An 18,505-nucleotide genomic window follows, 5' to 3' on the forward strand; every position below is an offset into this window, starting at 1 on the left:
ACAGTGACTTGAGACACGTTGGCGTGGTTTCAAGATAATACTGTAAATGATGGCTGCCATTTTCTTAGAGATTAAATAATCGGGAAGCTCAGGCCTGATCTGTTTATAATAGACCTCCCTACTGGACTGAGGGTGATGTGTGGAGTCCAAAGTAGTAAAATTAATGGTAGTTCTTTCAAGTTTTTTGTTTTCTCCCCCTCAGGTCATGGAGCTGCTGGTTCATCTGAATAAGCGCATCAAAAGTCGTCCAAAAATTCAGCTTCCAGTAGAGACATTGCTAGTTCAATATCAAGATCCTTCTGCAGTGTCTTTTGTCACTGTAAGTTGCTGATTTACTTGTAACAAGCAGAATATTCCTCAAAGCTCCTGTATTTAGCTCTGTTGGTTTTCCCAGCAAGTATGTTGTTTTATGAGGTTCAAGTTTTAAGAAATTTTTTTAAACTAAACTCTGTAGTCTGATGTTGGTGAAACTTAGTTTCATAAAGCAGCTACACTATTGACTCTGTTCAAATTACTGATAATAACTCTTGATATTTCATGAAAGTATGAATTGTCGTTTCTTGTAATGTAGAGGTTCTTTTCATTGTTAGAAGCTCCAGTTTGCAAGTGGCTACCAATCCCAATATGTGCAGGATCAGGGTCTTAAAACATCTGTATTTCTCTGAACACGTGAGAATGTATTTTTTTGTGTGGTTTTAGAGGAGGACCTTAGCTGAACAAGAAGAAATGAAAAAAATCCTTTATTTTTTAGTTGGGGAAACTTTACTGGATGGTTTCACTCAATGTAGTTTAAAAAGTGAAAATAGTTTAAAAATGTTTCTTAGAAACTGTGAAGACCATTTTCATTTTAGCTGTGGTAGATCTATTGCAAATCCCCATCATCCAAAAAAATGAAAAAATCAGAGGGAAACCTCTCCCTTCTCATTTGGCTATTCAGTCCAATGTAGCATAAATGGAAAACTTCTTAGTTTTCCAAAACATCTTAGAAACTGATGGAGAACTGTTTAAACAGCAGTAACATAGGACTAATCTCAGATTTTCTTTAAGCAAGTGGGATTGTCTCGAGTTCACCTTTAAGAAATGGCTGAGGGCTTCTAGAGTGCAATGTTCTGTAGAGCAGTAAAAGAGCCCTCTGTTGCCTTCAGAGGCGTAGCGACCTGGTTCAGGAACGGCTCAGCGACCGCACCTCTGGGTCTGCGTGGACCATAAGCTCACAAACACCAATGTGGTGGACGGCAAATGGCGTTTATTGATAGGTGACAGAGCGTTTTATAGCCTGAGTTTACAACGTCACATCCGCCTGCTAACGTCGTAAATCAAATGCTATTGGCTATCAGGAGAGGGGGGCCCTTATGCTTTCCGTACAGCGCGATATCTTCCGGCCGCCAGGCCCTAACTACTCACAGCCATCTAGTTTGATGACAAACTTGACATAAACTGTGCTTTTGGCTTGACATGTCAAAAATCTGTTTTTATTCATATATCTGAGTGATGCATGTTGGTTTGTGCCATGAATCTTCGTAAAGTTTTAGCAAGTGTCATCTACAGAGAACTGTAATGCTTCCCACTTCAACACTTCTTTCAAGCAGGTCACTGAACACATAACTCTTGTCTCTACAGTTCTTGCCTGGATTTGGATCAGTATGATAGCAATTAGATAATCCAGTATTCAGTATTGCTCTGCCATGCTGTCTTGTTACTGCACTCTTTTTCAGTTGCATTTGCAGCTTTTAATTAAGATCATTTAGAAACACATTTTCACGAGAAACTTTGCCTACGCTGATGACTTTGTATTTATTCTGTATTGCTTTCTATTTTATTTCAGAAATAAGTAAGAGAGAATATTACTTTTGCTTTCCTCAAAGCTGTTGCTCAGCTAAAGCTGTTTTTGGTGAAGTTGGCAGCAGACAGGAGAAGCTAGCAAGGAGTTTTTGCATTGTTGTTTTCCTCCTAGCTGTCAGTCCAGTGAGCCTTAGAATTAAGAAATTGGTCTTCCAAAATATATGTTGTTTCCAATGCCCAATTATGTAACACACTGTACAAGAATAATCTATAGAACCGACATTTCTTTTGCACTGTTGGAATACTGTGTGCTTTTTCTACTCCTTTAGAATTTTACCATAATTTATGTTAAGATGGGATACCCCCGTCTGCCTGTGGAAAAACAATGTGAATTAGCTCCAACTCTTCTCACTGCAATGGAAGGGAAACCTCAGCCACAGCAAGACAGGTATAACTACTTGTTCTTGAATTGAATTCTGTTGATATAATATTAGTAAAATAATTTGTATCACATGTTAAACTACTTTTTTTTTTCCTTGGTGATATCTTCTTTGTTTAGGATGTTCTTTGCTTGTACTATTTAGATCAGCAACTCAGTAGTTTGGGTGGTACAGAGAATTCATATAGTCTAATGTTGTAATAATATACAGGATCTGCAGCAGCAGACTCCCTGTATGGTAAGAGGCCTGTGTTATAATGGATATGCTTGCCATTATCACCCATCCATCTTCAACAAATTCTGGTTTCCAGCTTAAGGCCAGACCGTCAGTAGATGGCCTCTGTGCAGCAACATGAACTGCAGTAAACGTCTCAGGTCTGCAACTCTAAATTGTGAGATAACCAAAATTCCTACTCACTTGAAACACTAAGTTGTTATAAATAGAAGGTAAAACTTCCCTGAAGCTGGGAACTGCCCTGTGCTAAGAACTTCTAGAAAACTGTTAATTATGGACCTGCAGTTATTTCCATTGACATGGGTTTCCACCATGCTGGGAAATGGCATTAAAATCGTATCTTCATTCACTCTACACCACTGTGACAGCATGTGGTATTTTTAAAATTACCTTACTGAAAGGTCTTGGAGTAGAATCTTGCTTCTGTTCATAAGATCAGTGTGAAAATACTTGATTGTCTTCTCTGGGACTGTGGTTTTGCCCTGTCCTAAAAGCAAGTACCTGAGTGAAGAGAGCTTTGGGAAATGTGTCTGTACTGGTATATAATCAATATATTTGTCTGTACGCACTCTTTGGTGAAACTGAACAGTGTTGTTCAACTTGTGCTTTAGGAAGACTCAGATTTAAAACTTCAAATTTCTTATTAAAAGAAAGTCCTACATTATATTTTGTGGCATAATTACAAAACATTAGAAGTCTGGAGAAAGAGGGACTTTATCTGTCCAGATGTGTGTGTGCATGCAGGCAAACATATGTTCTATTTTAAGTGCAAATCCAAATTTATCTTCTGCCTTCCATTTTTAAATACCTTAGGTGGCAAGTAGAGGCAACTGGATTGTACGTTGGTTTATTTTTTTTTATATTTTTTGCTATTAAGTACTGGATTTGTTGTTAATGGTTTCTCTCTTGAATGTTAAGAATATCAGGTGTGGTTTTTTTAAAATGGTTGCAGTAAATATAATTGTTTTTCAGCCTGATGCATCTTCTAATACCAACCCTTTTTCACATGAAATATCAAACTGCGGACCCACTGAAAGCAGCAGCTTCTCCATTTAATCTTGCTGAAAAACCAAAGACTGTACAGCTGCTTTTGGACTTTATGTTGGATGTTCTTCTTATGCCTTATGGGTAAGTAAGAGTTAATACTAGTGTTTTCTAGTATTGATGTGTTACTTATGTGTGAAACTGCACCCTTTGAAGCTCATTTAAAATGTGCTATTATTTTCTAGCTCAAATGAAATCGGTTAGATGTTTCAGTAAGATACAAAGCAGGGTCCTAATTTTAAGAATGGGATCGCCATCTTCCTTACTTAACAAAATGTCTTTTTTCTGCTTAATTGGGTATTATGCTATTCTGTCCTTGACCTCTTTTGGAATCAAAGAGGAGCTATGGAGCTATGAGACATGTGAGCTGTCTGTTAAATAACCAGACCTTTAAAGTAGAAGCCAGATCAAAACGTGTGCTCATCTTCCTGAAGTTGAGTTTTAAGGTTTATTCATCCAAGGTTCTAAGCAAGTGTAATGTCTGAAAACTTGTGCTTTTCAGAACTGAACCTTTAATAACAAGATCTGTCTTTCATCTGTCTTCTGATGAAAAATGTTTCAACTGCAATGGCGTGTCTTGGTGTGAGCACTGTTTCTGAGAGCCAAAATGATTTACAGAGCAACTTGAATTTCCTGATGACTGTTAGGAATCTTCTAGTGTCTGAAATCAATACTTTCTCAAAATCTATTTTCCTCTAACTTTTGGTGTCTTTTGGTATTGCTAGAAGAGCTTTTGCTTTGAAAGAAAATAGGAATAATTTTAACAGTAGAATACTTCTTTTTTCTTTTCTGCCAGTTAATTAGTTCCCATAGGATTTTTAGGAGCACCTTACTCTTGCTTACCCAAGTGAATTGAACTCTTGTAAAATACTGAGCATGTGATGTTTCTCTATATAGCTTTGCTGGAGGCTGTGGTCCCATCAGATGTTTCAGGGCGACTTCCTTATCTTTTGAGTGTGTAGAGTCTTGCAGCTTATAGTTTGAAATGCCTAGCCTGCTCCTCTGTTCACAGCTCACACTCTTCAGTTTGCCTAGGCTTATGCTCTTAGCTCTCACACTGCTGTGGCTGTAGTTTCCGCAGATGAAGTCCTTGGGCTTTGCAATAAGACTTCACTTCCTTCCGTGCTTTTGTGCGTTGGCCAACTATGACAATTTTTGAACACTCAGACCACAAAGGTAGGGGTGGAGGTTTAATTTTCTTTCTAAAAGGGCTCCGAGAGAGTCTTCAGCTAGCCTGTGGCTCTGAATGTTGTCTCCTAAAGTCTTGCTGCCTGGGTGAGACTGTTTGCAGCTAATTTATGCCTGGTAGAACTTGTTTCATCATTGCCCAGTTGTGAATTAGCATTGTCAGTTCGTGTGCAGTATAGCAACCATAAAGCCTAACTGTAGGGCTTAAATCTCATAATCAAGTTCAAATGTTTAAAGTTTTAACTAAAGAGACTTGAAATGCAAGTTTGTCCGTATTGTTGAGACTGTTTACTTCCTGTTGTTGCCTGCGTGCTGAATGCAGGACATTATGGCTGTCTGCAGAGAAATAATTCTTGTTGGTCTCTGCACTACAGTTTAAATGCCTTCATATGTTGACCAGCTTCCAAGGCTACAGGGAGACATGAAGTGACTTTTGTGAGAGTATGGAGATGTGCACAGGTCAGCCAGACTAGCCGGTCTCCAAAAAGACTAAGATCTGTAAAGTTAATCTTTATGGCTTTTGCTTTCCTTCCCTGACCAGCACTAAAACTGCCATTTTCAAAGACATTCATTGTTTTTAATTTTTTTTTTAAACCAAGGGTTGTTTCCTGCCACTTCACTGTGGTGCATATGCTTCATTATTTCCCTTGTTAGGTGTGTGTTTTTCATAGAAATCATACAAATGTTGCTTAAAGCTTTTAGTACAATTTTCTCAAATGTAGCACTGTCAGAGTATTCACTTCTGATACAAAAGAGATCATTCTTTCTGGTTCATAACCTGAGAACTCTTTTCAGAAATACCAGTGGACCCTCCCCTTTCCTAACTGAGGTTTGTTTTCAGACAGTTACAGAGATCAGAAGGGCTTTTGCAGAATATGCTGGGATAACTGGTAACTGAGTCTCTACTGAGTAAAATTCTGTCCCATATCAAAGTTATGGGATTAAATAAAGCAGAATACGTGAAGTGGGACAGGTTACATTTATTTTTCTGATCTAGCATTTAATTCAGCTGGCCATGTGGGTTGGTAAAGCCTCTAATAAACTCCTTTTCCACTTGCTTAGGTTTGTATTGAATGAATCTCAGAGTCGACAAAATACGCCCTCAGCCCAGGGCTCCTCCTCAAGTAGTGTGGGAGGTCCTGGAATCCCTCAGCCGCCTCCAGGGATGAGCTTTTATGCAGCTAAAAGAGTAATTGGAGATAGCCCATGGACACCAGAGCTGCTGGAACAGGTACTTGGCAGCTGCGTATCTGGTCCTTAGTGAACTGAGGGTGGTAACAGGGACTGGTACAGGCAGAGGAATAGAGGACTGGAGGGAAAATAAGTAATTAATTCTGAACAGGTCTTCAGTTGCCCTGAAGGATTTTATTAAGGGACTTTGCATGATACCTTAAGGAGCTTTGCCATGGTGACATGGGATGGGAGGTGCCAGTCGTTTTTAGAGCTGGGTTAGGAAGCAACCCAGTCTACTCTTGGGTTTTCCTCCTAAAGACAGGTTACAAAACTCTCTTATGTTGATGATGCAGTTTAGCAGATGATGTGTTATTAACAAAGAAGTAACAGCGTACCCCTAATTGTAATGCTGACACTTTGTTGCAGGTCACTGCTTTGACAGTAGAATGGTGCTAAAGAGATGGAGAGCATCTGAACTCCTTAGCAAGCAGAAGCCAACATTTCAGACAGCTGAACTGCTACAGTTATTGTAACATATGTTCTCTTGTCAGTAACGCTGCCTTTACTTTCCTCTCTGTTAAATAGTGTAAACTGGGGATAGTGAAGTTCATTGAAGCTGAGCAAGTGCCAGAACTTGAAGCTGTTATACACCTGGTTGTGGCCTCCAGTGATACAAGACACAGTGTTGCCACTGCAGCAGACCTTGAACTGAAGAGCAAACAGAGGTACAAGTTTGAGTGTTTGAAAAAGGTGGTGTTGGTGTTCCAAGCAAAGCTAGCTGCAATTTAGGTAGTGCTTCAGAGAGACTGCGCTCAGAATGGAGGAAGGCTGCAGTCCCTCGTGTTCCTGTAAGGCTGCCATCTATTCACACAGAGCTAGGACTGACATGGCTCCAAGTTCTGCAGCTGGGAACATCACTTGGCTCTGGAGCCCACAGCTTTAGCTGCTTGATTTCAGTCATCTTTGGTATTGCTTTTGAGTAATTTTCTTACTCCTTGCTTTCTAAATTGTTCACTGTGGATTATCGATGATCAATAAGCCCTTAGTAAGTGATGCACAGCTGGTAAACTTACCTATTTTGTATTTCCCAGTAAAGTATACTTTCATTTAATGTATTCAGGGAGTAAAGAGACTGTAATTGTGAAGTGGACCGTAGTCTAGGAAGTTTGTCAGCCACTGTTGTCTGCATTATTAAATTTTTTTGTGCATCTACAGTCAACCTTTCATCATCTAAAGACAATTCTTATGTACTTAACTCATCAAGAGACCTAATAATTGCTGTTGTTACTGTTTGCTGACTCATTCATCATATGAGGTTTCTCCTACTACTGGCTTATAGGAGATGTGGATTGAGGGAGACCTGTCATGGAAATGTGTAGGTGGCTTCTGTACTACTAGAAGTATAGGCCTGTTTAACATTGGAGTGAAGTACATAATGTGTAACCTTCTTCATTCAAGTCTATTCATGTGCCTCAGTCATGACAGGGAAGATTATTCTAGTAAATGATGTCAGCCTTGTTAAGGAAGACAGTCTCTCCTTTGCTTCTTGTCTCGTCTTTCCCTTGTGCTGGTATTCTTTTCCTGGAGAGTAAGATACACGTGTGGACACAATGGGTGTTATTGTGCAGTGTTAGTTATCTTTTATGATAAATACATCTATTTGGAAATCAGTTGCTTTACTGAAAGAGATTATTCTTTTTTGAAGCATGCATGCCTAACTCTTTTTTTTGGTGGGGCTTTTTTGGGTATGTGTGTGTGTTCCAAACAGTCTCATCAATAGCTAGCGTTAGATGATTGTTGTGGGCAGACAGATTTGTCTGAGAAACCAAGATAAAATACTCCTAGAATTAAAAATGCGCTCTTCTCTGTTGAAATGTCAAAGCATTGAGGTTGAAGAATGTAGAGAAGTTTGTTAACAGATGACCATTCTGTATTCAATTGGTCACCAACCATGGTTTATATGTGATGTTTCAGTGGGAGAGAAGGGAGCATGTAGGTTTCTCATTAATTATTTGGAATTATGTTGTTAGAATTTGTAGGTTAAATTTGTAATCGCTTCATATTCTGTGTAATTATATATTATGTGAACGTGGGAGGAATGATTAGAAGTCAAATCTATTAAAAACTCTGGGAAGAATATAAGTATGGTACGAAATGCTGTAAAACATGTATTTTATAAAGTAGTAAAAGATCAGAATCATAACATGTTGGTGTTTAATGTGGTTTTTTTTCTTTAGTTTAATTGACTGGAACAATCCTGCTATCATCAACAAAATGTATAAAGTGTATCTTGGGGATATACCACTGAAAACTAAGGAGGTGAGATTTGCCTTCAGAGTTGCATGCCTGCATGATTTCTGAAGCTGTAATTGTAGTTGCCTTACTGTGTTTGGAGAAGACACATATATTTCTTAAATCTGTCACTTCCTTTGATCTCTGCTTTCACTGAACATTTTTGCTGGTTTTTTCTGTCTCAGTGTGTTCTCATTTGCAGCAGAAGGTAGTTTAGCTAACTTAAAATTACTGCAGTCCAAAGCTGCACTAAATTATTTCAACTCTGTTTCTGACAGGGAACTGTTCTGAAACCAGAAATGAAACGAGAGTCAGTCAGCACCCGTGTTAAATTAAAGATTGTTCCTCATCTTCTGCGATCCAGACAAGCTGCAGAAATGTTTCCAGCGAACATTCAGGTAATGTTTACATTCCTAAGCTGCTTTTCCTAATGAGACTGTTAATACAGTTCCTCCAGTTCTTAGGGTAGGGAAGCACTGATACTGATGACAGTGTTTAAAGGAGAAGGAGAATTAGAAAACCTTTGGAAGTGAGGACAGATACTCACTGACTTGCTCTTTATTTCTTTTGAGCAGGTGGTTTATGATGGCCTCTTTGGTGCAAACACAAATGCAAAACTGAGAAGTCTGTCCTTGCAATTTGTGCATCATATTTGTATCATGTAAGTAATTGAGTGACCACAGTGTTTTTTAGCTGTTTGCCTAGAAGCTACTTTCTTTACTAAATATATGACTGACTTAAGTGCAAAGAAAAGAGTACTAAAACTCAGAGAAAGTAGAGGGTTTTTTCCTTAATCCTGAACTCACTGTATGCGTGTGCTTGCACACATTAAGCTGTAATTTCTTAGCTTAACAAGGTTGAGAAAAAGTGATGCTAAGAGAAGATATTTTTAAGGGGTGCAAAAAATAATATTTTGTTTGGTGTCTCTAATTGCAGTTGTCCAGAAAGTAAAATTAAGCCGTTAGGCCCAATGCTTTTAAATGGACTTACAAAGCTGATCAATGAATACAAAGAGGTAAGCTGAAAGGTTCTTTGCTTTAGACCTAAAATTCTTCATATGAATATAGGAAAGGACAAACACCTTTTGTATAGGTCTGATAAATTTCTTTTTTATAGTTGCCTGAGGTGGCTATCAGCAGATACTTTTTAAGAAATTTTGTTGGAAGAGAAGCAAATACTTTAAAAGGAGGTGCTTGGACACTATTTGCAAAGTCTCAGGAAAGAACAATGTTGGCAATCTAAAGAGTGAGGCTGGAGTGGCATCTAGCTGCTGTTACTCATTACTCTGGAGCACACAGGGACCTCAGTTCCAGGTGTGTACCCCGTTGTGATAAGCAGCTGTAGAGGTCTGCTTGTAACACCTTCCATCCTGTCTGTCTAGGGATGGTATTGCTGTGGGAAGGGTGTTACAAACAGAACTGCAAATGCCAGTCTGGCCTGAGGAGGTGTTTCCAGTGCCATTTCAGAAGGCAAATTTCCCACAGTAGTGCTACATGTATCTCATGAAGAGCTGATGTTGCAAACCTCCTCTTTTGCAACTTTGATCCTCTTGCTGTTTCATTTGAACCGTTGGATGTGACCTGGCCCGAGTTGGTGTAGAACTCGTGGGCCTCCCCTGCCATTGGGAGGGCCATGAAAAAGAAGTGTTGAGGGGTGTCTGGGTTTAGTGGGACAGAATTTTGAGTCAGTTTTCTGTTGAGGAAAACTCTAATTTTGTAAGGACTGCAACACTCTATTTTCATGGTAACAAAATTGATAAAAACTTTGTTATAGGTTTCAGCTAATACTGGTATGCAGGTTGCCATAGTGCTCAAGGTCTTCAAGGTCTTGGGATAAAGTTGCAGAGGCTGGGGGGAGTGGAAACCCAGGGGAGTCAACTCCAAGGTTGACCAGTTAATACCATTCATACCATAAATGTCACATTCACTGTGAGTTGAGGAGTTTGCTGAGGGCAGCCTTTCCTCCTCCTTCTCTTACTTTCCCTCCTGCTCCTTCTTCCATGGCTGACATCTCGAGAGGGACTTGTTCACTATCCTACTCCTGGGGCCTACTCCCCCACTATATTGGTACTCCCCCACAATATTGGCTGAGTATACCTCTGTGTATTTTATGTTACAACTGTTATTAGTATTAGTTTAGTATTACTATTATTTTATTAAATATATTTCTATTTCAACCCACAAATCTCCTTTCCTTTTCCCAACCCTAGTCCCCAGGTGGGGAGGAGGCATCAGGTGACAGAGCAACTGTATAAACCATGACAAGGGGGAAGTAAGCCCATATAGAAATGTGCTGCATTGATCACCTGCAGGATCCATTGTGCAAAAAACCTCATTTGTGTGAAGCTGCTGTTCAGGGCCAGTGGAAGGTTTCTGTCGCTTTGCTACTGTTTCATATACTTGCTGAATCTCCTTAGTGGTCTCTCTTGATATCAAATGCTGTTAGCTGAGACCAGAAGGGAGATTTAAATTTTGTCACCATTTCTAATTTTCTGCTCCTTGTGGAAAAACATTCTCCCTCTGTTCCTGTGTAACACTTTTATTCTTGGATATGATTATTTTATGTTCCTGGATGTTTTGTCCGTGAAAGCCTGTTTGATCACTTTGAAAACAGGATTTAAAGTAAATGTTTGATTTTAAAGATAGACCTTTATGTATTTCTTGTTTTGCTGAATTATATTTATTGTTTTATCATTCAAGGATTCAAAACTGCTGTCAATGGCATATTCAGCGGTTGGAAAGCTCTCCAGGTAAATGCAGCGCCATTTAATCAATGTGACATTGAATAATTTTTCTAGAGTAATCTGTTAATTTATCAGTAGCTTATGCCAATTTTGCAACTGAGTGTACAGTGCAGAGAAAAGTATTTTCTTGAGACGTCTCCAGAGGTGTAAAAAGAAACATGTTTTTAGCTGATAGTTTCTCTAGCAGTGATTAATGGCAGCTCATGAATTATGCACAGAATTTAAGACATGGTTTCACTTTCTGGATTACCTGAAACATAAATTTAAGGAATGCGCAGCAAAGACCGGAGGGCATGAAGCTAGACAGGTGGTACGTTCAGTGATATGCTGATGATCTAAGTGATTTTCCATAGAGTGTCTTGCTTTCCAAACTGTGTTTAGAGGAGGATGCTGCTCCATGGTGGAAATGGATAAGATTGAGCTATCTTTCTGTGCTGGCTCTGTTTTGTTTGACAGTTAAAATGTGACATGAGGGAAGACCGATGAAATGTGAAGCCTTTCAATTTAAAAAACCAGAAACATAATGAATTAAAATATCTTGTTTCAGCCGAATGCCTCAGCTCTTTACCAAGGATATAGCACTGGTACAGCAGTTTTTTGAAGCTTTATGCAAGGTAGGTGCTGACAGGATTTTGGGAAATCATTAGTATTTTGTGCTGGTTTTGCTTAATTCTTGTCACTGCACACTGTAAAATGAGAAATCTTGGTTTTGTGCTGCAGGAAGATACTGATACTAGACTTGCCATTCAGGAGGCCTTGTCTATGATGGTTGGAGCATACATTAACTTGGAAGGAGCCCAGCATACCCTGATGGAAGCTCTTGTAGCTTCTTACTTAATAAAGGTATTTTAAATGGAGTCAGTATTCATTGTTTTCCTGTTTGCTTTTGCAACAGGTCTCCCTTTTCTTACTGTATTGGCTTGTCTGGGAGAAGGGAGTGTGGTGTATGCTCAGATTAAATATTTTTAATATGGTACAGTGGCTGCAAGAAGGATGATATTGCAGTTTTCTGTGTTCTGTTTGCAAAGAAACAAAGCCGCTGTGATTGCACTGTACGTTCTCATAGTCTCTTCCTAAGTAAGCTTTGAGAAGTAGACACTTCAGGGACAGAATCTTGTGAGATGCTTTGTGAAAGCAAGAGTTCTGTATAAAGGATCATTCTCTACTAAGTGGGGATTTCACTGTGCTTTCTGATTTCTAACATTATAAGGCACTTGGGAATCTCTCCAGGAGCTCAGCCTTATGACATTAATCCAGAGGAAACGGCACTTCAATTGCTCTCTTACTTTACTGAGTATCTTGACTGTGTTCAGAATTCCCCAGAGGTCAGGGTTTTCTGAAAGAGTGGTTTTTATATATGCCGTGTTTGTGTGGATACTCAGAGTGACTGTAGAGGTGTATATATTTCAAGTGGTTGCACTAGTAGTTGTGTAAGAGACTATTTGTGTGCTGATGACTCTTTTGCCTGGGTGCTTGAGCGATTTAGGTCTCCTAACCCAGCAGAGAGAATGGCCACACTAAGCTAATGATGCTTTTCCATCTCTGGCTGTGCTGCTCCTAAGTATGGATGTACTGTATCCTTGTATGGATAGATACTGTATGTAATTTTTCATTTCAAAACTGCCTGGGTAGGGCTGTTCAGATGTCTTAAGAATTAGTGATAACCCTGATTTATGATTCTCAAAATGGAACATTTCTTTCTCCACTTTTGTATATATGAGAAAGCTAGCTTTTCCTTTCCCCATCTCCTGCCGTATGAGGAGTTAGTAAGAGCAATGTCTTAAAATGTCTAAAGTCATGTTGGTACCAGAGGACAAAACAGATGACTGATGATTTACAAGTGGTGAGTGCAGGTTATTAGTGTGTTCATTTAAAGCTAAACCATGTGTTTGTGTCTCTTCTCTTTAAGCCTGAAGTTCAAGTACGTCAAGTGGCTGTAAAATTTGCTAGTACAGTATTCCCTCCAGATCACATCCCTTCCAGATACTTACTCCTGTTAGCTGCAGGAGACCCGTAAGTTTTTTTCCTTTTTAAGATATTTTCACACGTGCACACGCACGCACGCACACACACACACACTTGCATCCGTTGTACATTTGGATAAAGTATGAGTGCATATATGTGTGTATATGTATGTGTGTACTTTAAAAATCTCTGAAAATTAAATATAGTTTGGAAATTAGCCTTCACATGGAGACATTCTTGATGGTTTTGTAAACTGTTACTGTGCCTTATGGAAGTCTTTGGCTTGGTTTCTTTTTCTTGTTTCAGATGAACTGTTCTCAATAAAGCACTTCATGTTAATGATCAGTTGCATTTGTGAAGTAAAAATGCATTAACTCAATTCACCTTTAGAGTGGCTAGAAGTTATTTTTTCCTGGAAAATTCTATGAGACTATTTTTAGCTTGTATTTGCAAAGAGTCAGGAGCATGCATTTGTGAGCATTGCTGCTCTCTGCTGAGAAGTAGTTAACTCATTAAATTACAGTAATTATTTCATTTGCAGTTTTCTATTACTGCAATTTAAGTGGCTGGTTTTTTCCAAACTTACTTCAGTTGCTCAATTTTTAGATATGAGTAGCTATTGTGTAACTAAGGAAAGTTAAACAGATCAATTGCAACAACCCACTCTGTCATTGCAGTGTCAGCACTGTTTCAGGAGCTGATCCGCTAAGTAGATAGCGATAAACCTGGTAGGTGTTAACTGAAGCTTAGATATAGGAAGTGATGGGGAGGAGGAGCAAATAAGAAGACAAGAATGTGGGAACCAAGAACTGGTGGTAAACACTAGCAGGATGTAAGAGGAGCAGAAGTGGACTGATCCAGGCTTTTACAGAGGCCTCTCATCACTATCCTTTTTCTTCACCTTCTCTAAAATAAACAAATTGTTGAAAGTTCTAATGCAAGCTTTTTCCCCCTTCGTTTAAAAAAAACCGCTTATCATTTAAAAACTGTTCTCTCTGCCACAGCTTCCCAAGATATGTTATTGGTTATTAAAGGCCATCTTTTCTGTGCGAATAATGTCTGTTTCTCATCTTTTCTTCTGAAAGGCGGGAAGAGGTACATGGAGAAGCACAGCGGGTGCTGAGAACATTTCCTGGTAAAAATGAAAAGGAGAGTTCTGTGAAGCAGATGCCTTCCTTCCCTGAAATGGTCCTTTACATTCAAGACAAGGTACGGTGCTTCTGTCCCATTAAATGACAAATACATGCCTGATGCTTGAGCATGTAATAAATGTGGTCTTCCCTTCCCTCTGTCCACCTCCCTCACCTCCCTTGAGAAATAGAGATAGCTAAATTCACGGTGAGGACCATACAGAGTATTGCATTGCCAAGATTAGCACTCAGTGTTTCCTTCTGCTGACAGTAATTGCAAGAGGTCCAAGTAACAAGGAGGCAGATACTTTAAGGAAGGGATCATTTTGCTTTGATGCAGAAGGCGTGTGGAGTGAGGAATCCAGTGCTCAGGGGTGGTAATCCAACATGCTTCACAAACACGGTGCACAGACATGTTCTTTAAGGGATAGGAAGATCACTCTCTGGTTGGGCTGGTGAAAAATTATTGTGCATAAAACAGAATAAAAGATTCCTGTCTAGGAAAGGAGATACTGGAAGTCTGGTTTGTTGACTTAAAGGCTTAATTATTCATCTTCATTGCAATCTGTGGAAATGAAGGCCATGTAAAATAGCCTTGCATGAGTCTAGTGGCCGAAAACTGCACCACTGAGTTTAGCCTCATTGTCTGCACTGAGAGGTAAAGCTTGTAAGCTATAAAGAAGATGTGGAGGGTCACTGACAATACCTTTTTTTTTCTCTGATAGTCTACTTTTTTAAAGTTGTCAGAAGCATATAACGTTGGAGCACATCTGGTTTTGCACGGAGTCTGTGATAGCAGAACTCTAAGACGTGAGAGATTCCTTGTCAAATGTTGTATACTCTGTTGGTGTTGAACTCTGCTCGTGTACTCTGATAGTATACAGAGCTTTATGAAAAATCTTTCTTTCATCCAAAATACTGGTTATTCAAATAGATATTAAAAAAATCACAAAACCAAGATTGAATTTTAGATAACACTTTTAGACTCCTCTCTCTTTATAGTTTTTTAATTTTCCTTGACTCTGTAATGTCACTGAATAACTTTGAATCAGCCTTATTTAGTCACTGCTGAGAAAAAAAAAAGATTCCTTCACTCCTGGGTGAATTATAAAAAAATTTTGAGCATTTTTCAGATCTTCCTTACCTGTCCCAAGTGATATTTAAAAATCCTGTAGGTATATTTCTTTGGTTAATTATCTTGAAGTGTGAATTTTCACTTATCATGAGTAATCTGCAAGTGCTGGAAACATCTACGTTTGTATGCATTGCTTGGCACATCAAGTCAAGGTGCAAAATGGCTTTCCTGGTTGAGTTAGCATGATCCCGCTCTCCTGCTGCAAGAAAGTATATGCAGAAGAGTAGGACCTGATCTGCAGGGTGTGGATGGGAACCCATTCTTCAGGGGAGTAATCTTCTGGTTCACTAATTCAGGTTTTCACTAAAGGTTCTGGATGTTATTGAAGTTCCAGTGCAGCAAGAGATGTAAGTGTGTTAAGAGATCCGAGGATCTGTTGGCTTCTGTGCAGCTGCCTTGTGTGTTTATTCAGGTGCAAGGCTGCTTTGCTGAATGCAGCCCTAGCACTGATGTGCCTATCACCTAGACTATACAGATGAGCTTTTCTGCAGCATTTTCAGTGAGTGTTTCTGGAAACCTTCAGATATTTTTCTGCTGGTATGTTTCTGCTAACATTTCCATGGAAAGGAAGGAGTTGCTCACTTGCTGCAGCCACCGTCTGCCTAGCAGGTTGCAGTGTCTGAGAGACTCCCTGGGCTTGTATGGCCCAGATCAGGGTGCCCACCTCCCTTTCCTGTAGAGCATGGCTGCTCTACAGGCTCTCCAGGCAGAGCTGCTGCCTCCAAGCTTCCTGGCTGCCTGTCAGCTAGGGTGCCTCAGAGTTTGGACATTAAAGAGATATTTTGGTTTTGAATTCTACAGCCCTTCTTTTTCCTGAGGGAAAGAATGTTGTACTCCTCTAGCCTTCCGTGCCTGCTCCCTCTCATGAGCTCAGAGTTTCCAGTTTCTGAGTTGACAGGGACATAAAGTTGATAGACCTAAACTGTACTATTACCCAAGTGCACTTGGTAGAACAGTTGTATGTTTTCAGTTGCTAAGTGGAGGATAAACACAGCTGCATCAGAAAAATTTCATTGACCTTTCCAACATGTCTGCTGTTCATGGGTCTGACTATTCCACTCTTAATATACTCTGTTGTTTAGGCCTCTCACCGAATGAAAACTTCAGCTAAATATATGACTGGAACTGCAGCGTTGCCTTTCAATCCTGCCACATTTGAAGAGGTAATTTTCTGGATTTACTTTCTCAAATACATCTACCATTATTTATTTAGAGAACAGTGTAAGAAGCTAACAGTTATCACAAGTCACACTACATTCTAAACTTCTTTTAAACAGATGTTGGGATTAACTCCCCATCCTTTATCTGTCTGTTCTTAAATGGCAGTCTGAACAGGATTTCATGCGGGATTGGGAGGAATGCTTCCAAGAAGGCTCCCTCATTGCTTTCTGTAGCATACCTAACGTAATACCTTGTCAGAGGGAAAAACTGGCCATGCTTTGGAAAAGTGCTGTTGTGCTCCTTGAGGCTGTTCTTTTCATAGCAGATGCCCTGGGTACAGTGATCTGTAGACACAAACAGATGTGATGCAAGGTCTGTGTTAACGGTGCATTGGGTTGCATTTGTATGTATGACAAGTTGGTTTAGAGCACAGGCTGAAGTGCCTCTGAGGAGTTTTCATCAGCTCAGTGTAAATCAAAAACTCTGTGTATGATTTAATCTTTTGAAAGTGATGCAGACACTGTAGGGTTGTCTGCTTATACTGTTGTATTGCAGAAACTGGTCCTAAGATTTGTTAAATACAGTATATTCCCTGTTTTATTTTGTCTCCTCCATGGTTTTACAAGTGCTTATGCACTCAGTATTTTGTGTTTTTATCTTCTGTACTTAGATAGTTCTGTATCTGCGGATGTGTCTTGCTCACAGTGCAGGTGTGGTGCCAACCTCACAGAGCTTGGCAGATATGCAAGATCATGCTCCAGCCATTGGACGTTACATAAGAAACCTCATGCCTGGCAACCACATATCTTTCTCTTCCTCCTCCTCTTCAAAAAGTGCAGAAACCAATCCTGTACTTATATATATTGGCCTTCTTCAGCAACTGTTAGCTGGTGTTGGAGGTAAGAAGCTGTGTGCAGCATCATCTTGAAGAAAAAAAGTCTTCTATTAGTAGAAATTAGTTACTATGCCAAAATTGAACTTGGCTGCAGCTATCAGTGAGGCCATTGTCTATAACAACTTCCTGAAGAGTGAATGCTGTGCCCTCCTCACTCTGATAATAGTGTATCCGTAACAACTGGAGTCTTAAAGTGCTCAAATGCCTTTAGAACAAATTGCTACCAAAATGTTTGCTTCTATTAGTTTCCGTAATACTTCTGAGAAATACTAGACCCTATTATTCTATATTGTTCATTATCCCTAGTGAATTGTAAATGAGTGCTTTGAAATGCCTGATACTTCTTAACCTGTTTTTAACACTGATTGTTTAGATTGTTGTAAGAACTGCAGCTGTTTAATAACATGATTCTTTAATTACTGTTTAGGTTTGCCAGTCATGTATTGTCTTCTAGAAGTTGTTTCAGTGTATCCAGAAAAACTAGCCACCAGATTTGTAGACAAAATGGATTGGATAAAGGTATGTTGAAAACCCTTTTATGTTGGTTTATTTTTTGGGGTGGAAAGGGTTTTGCATTAGCAAAATGTGGCATTTTCCCATGGTGGAATGGAGTATTATTTCCAAGTATGCACTTAATTTGGAATCTGGTATTTCTGCTTAACAGTCAACACTTCATGAGATGTTATATGTGACAGGATGGGGAAAGTAATTTTTTGGTTCTTTGGTGTTACTGACTTTGTTCATTGACCTACATGTTCTGGGTAATCTATGTCATTGATCCTACTGGTACAGTGAGTCAGTTTTTCCCCTTGATCAGAAGATCCATTAAGCAGCAAAAGAAATCTGAAAACAAAATTCTGCAAATTTCTGAGGGAACCATTTAACAATGGGAATGTTCCAGTGGGAAGATGTGAGTGGCTTCTTAGACAAAAAGATTAATTAAACTCCTAATTGTTTTAGAGCCCTTTATGTGGATGTTAGGTGGTTTGTTGTTTTTGTTTGTTTGTTTGTTTTAATTAGCCTAAAAAAAAAAACAACCCACACAAAAAACCCAAGAAAACCCAATGAGAAAAAGAGTTAAACTGGATCCTGCTTGGGAATAAGCCAGAGAAAATTCTGCTTTTCCTAGATTCTTTTCTCAGGCAGCTTTCTGCTTTTTCATTATTTGCTTCAAGCATCCAGGTTACCTTTGCTTAAACTGCATCTGGCAGAAAAACTACTTAAAACTTAAACTTAGACTGTGTGCTAACAATTTCTTCTGCTGATATCTGTGCTGCATTGCACTGTATACATTTTACCACATCCCATTAAAGTGCAGGTGTG

General features: G+C 39.3%; 1 protein-coding gene across 1 annotated transcript; it reads left to right on the plus strand.

Annotated features, from left to right (window-relative positions):
* Positions 1 to 202: 202 nt before the first annotated feature.
* On the plus strand, positions 203 to 17,701 carry LOC104546911 (proteasome-associated protein ECM29 homolog; the record flags this gene model as incomplete). The annotated part of the gene is made up of 17 exons (XM_010192419.1): positions 203 to 319; positions 2,112 to 2,230; positions 3,429 to 3,584; positions 5,751 to 5,919; positions 6,447 to 6,586; positions 8,099 to 8,180; positions 8,432 to 8,551; positions 8,729 to 8,814; positions 9,090 to 9,168; positions 10,853 to 10,902; positions 11,444 to 11,510; positions 11,617 to 11,739; positions 12,806 to 12,909; positions 13,947 to 14,070; positions 16,209 to 16,289; positions 16,958 to 17,186; positions 17,610 to 17,701. Coding segments are annotated over 17 exons (1,938 nt in total), but the record flags the coding sequence as incomplete, so codon positions are not given.
* Positions 17,702 to 18,505: the final 804 nt, after the last annotated feature.

This window comes from Mesitornis unicolor, unplaced genomic scaffold (genome assembly GCF_000695765.1).
Source record: "Mesitornis unicolor isolate BGI_N332 unplaced genomic scaffold, ASM69576v1 scaffold21249, whole genome shotgun sequence".
NCBI lineage: Eukaryota > Metazoa > Chordata > Aves > Mesitornithiformes > Mesitornithidae > Mesitornis > Mesitornis unicolor.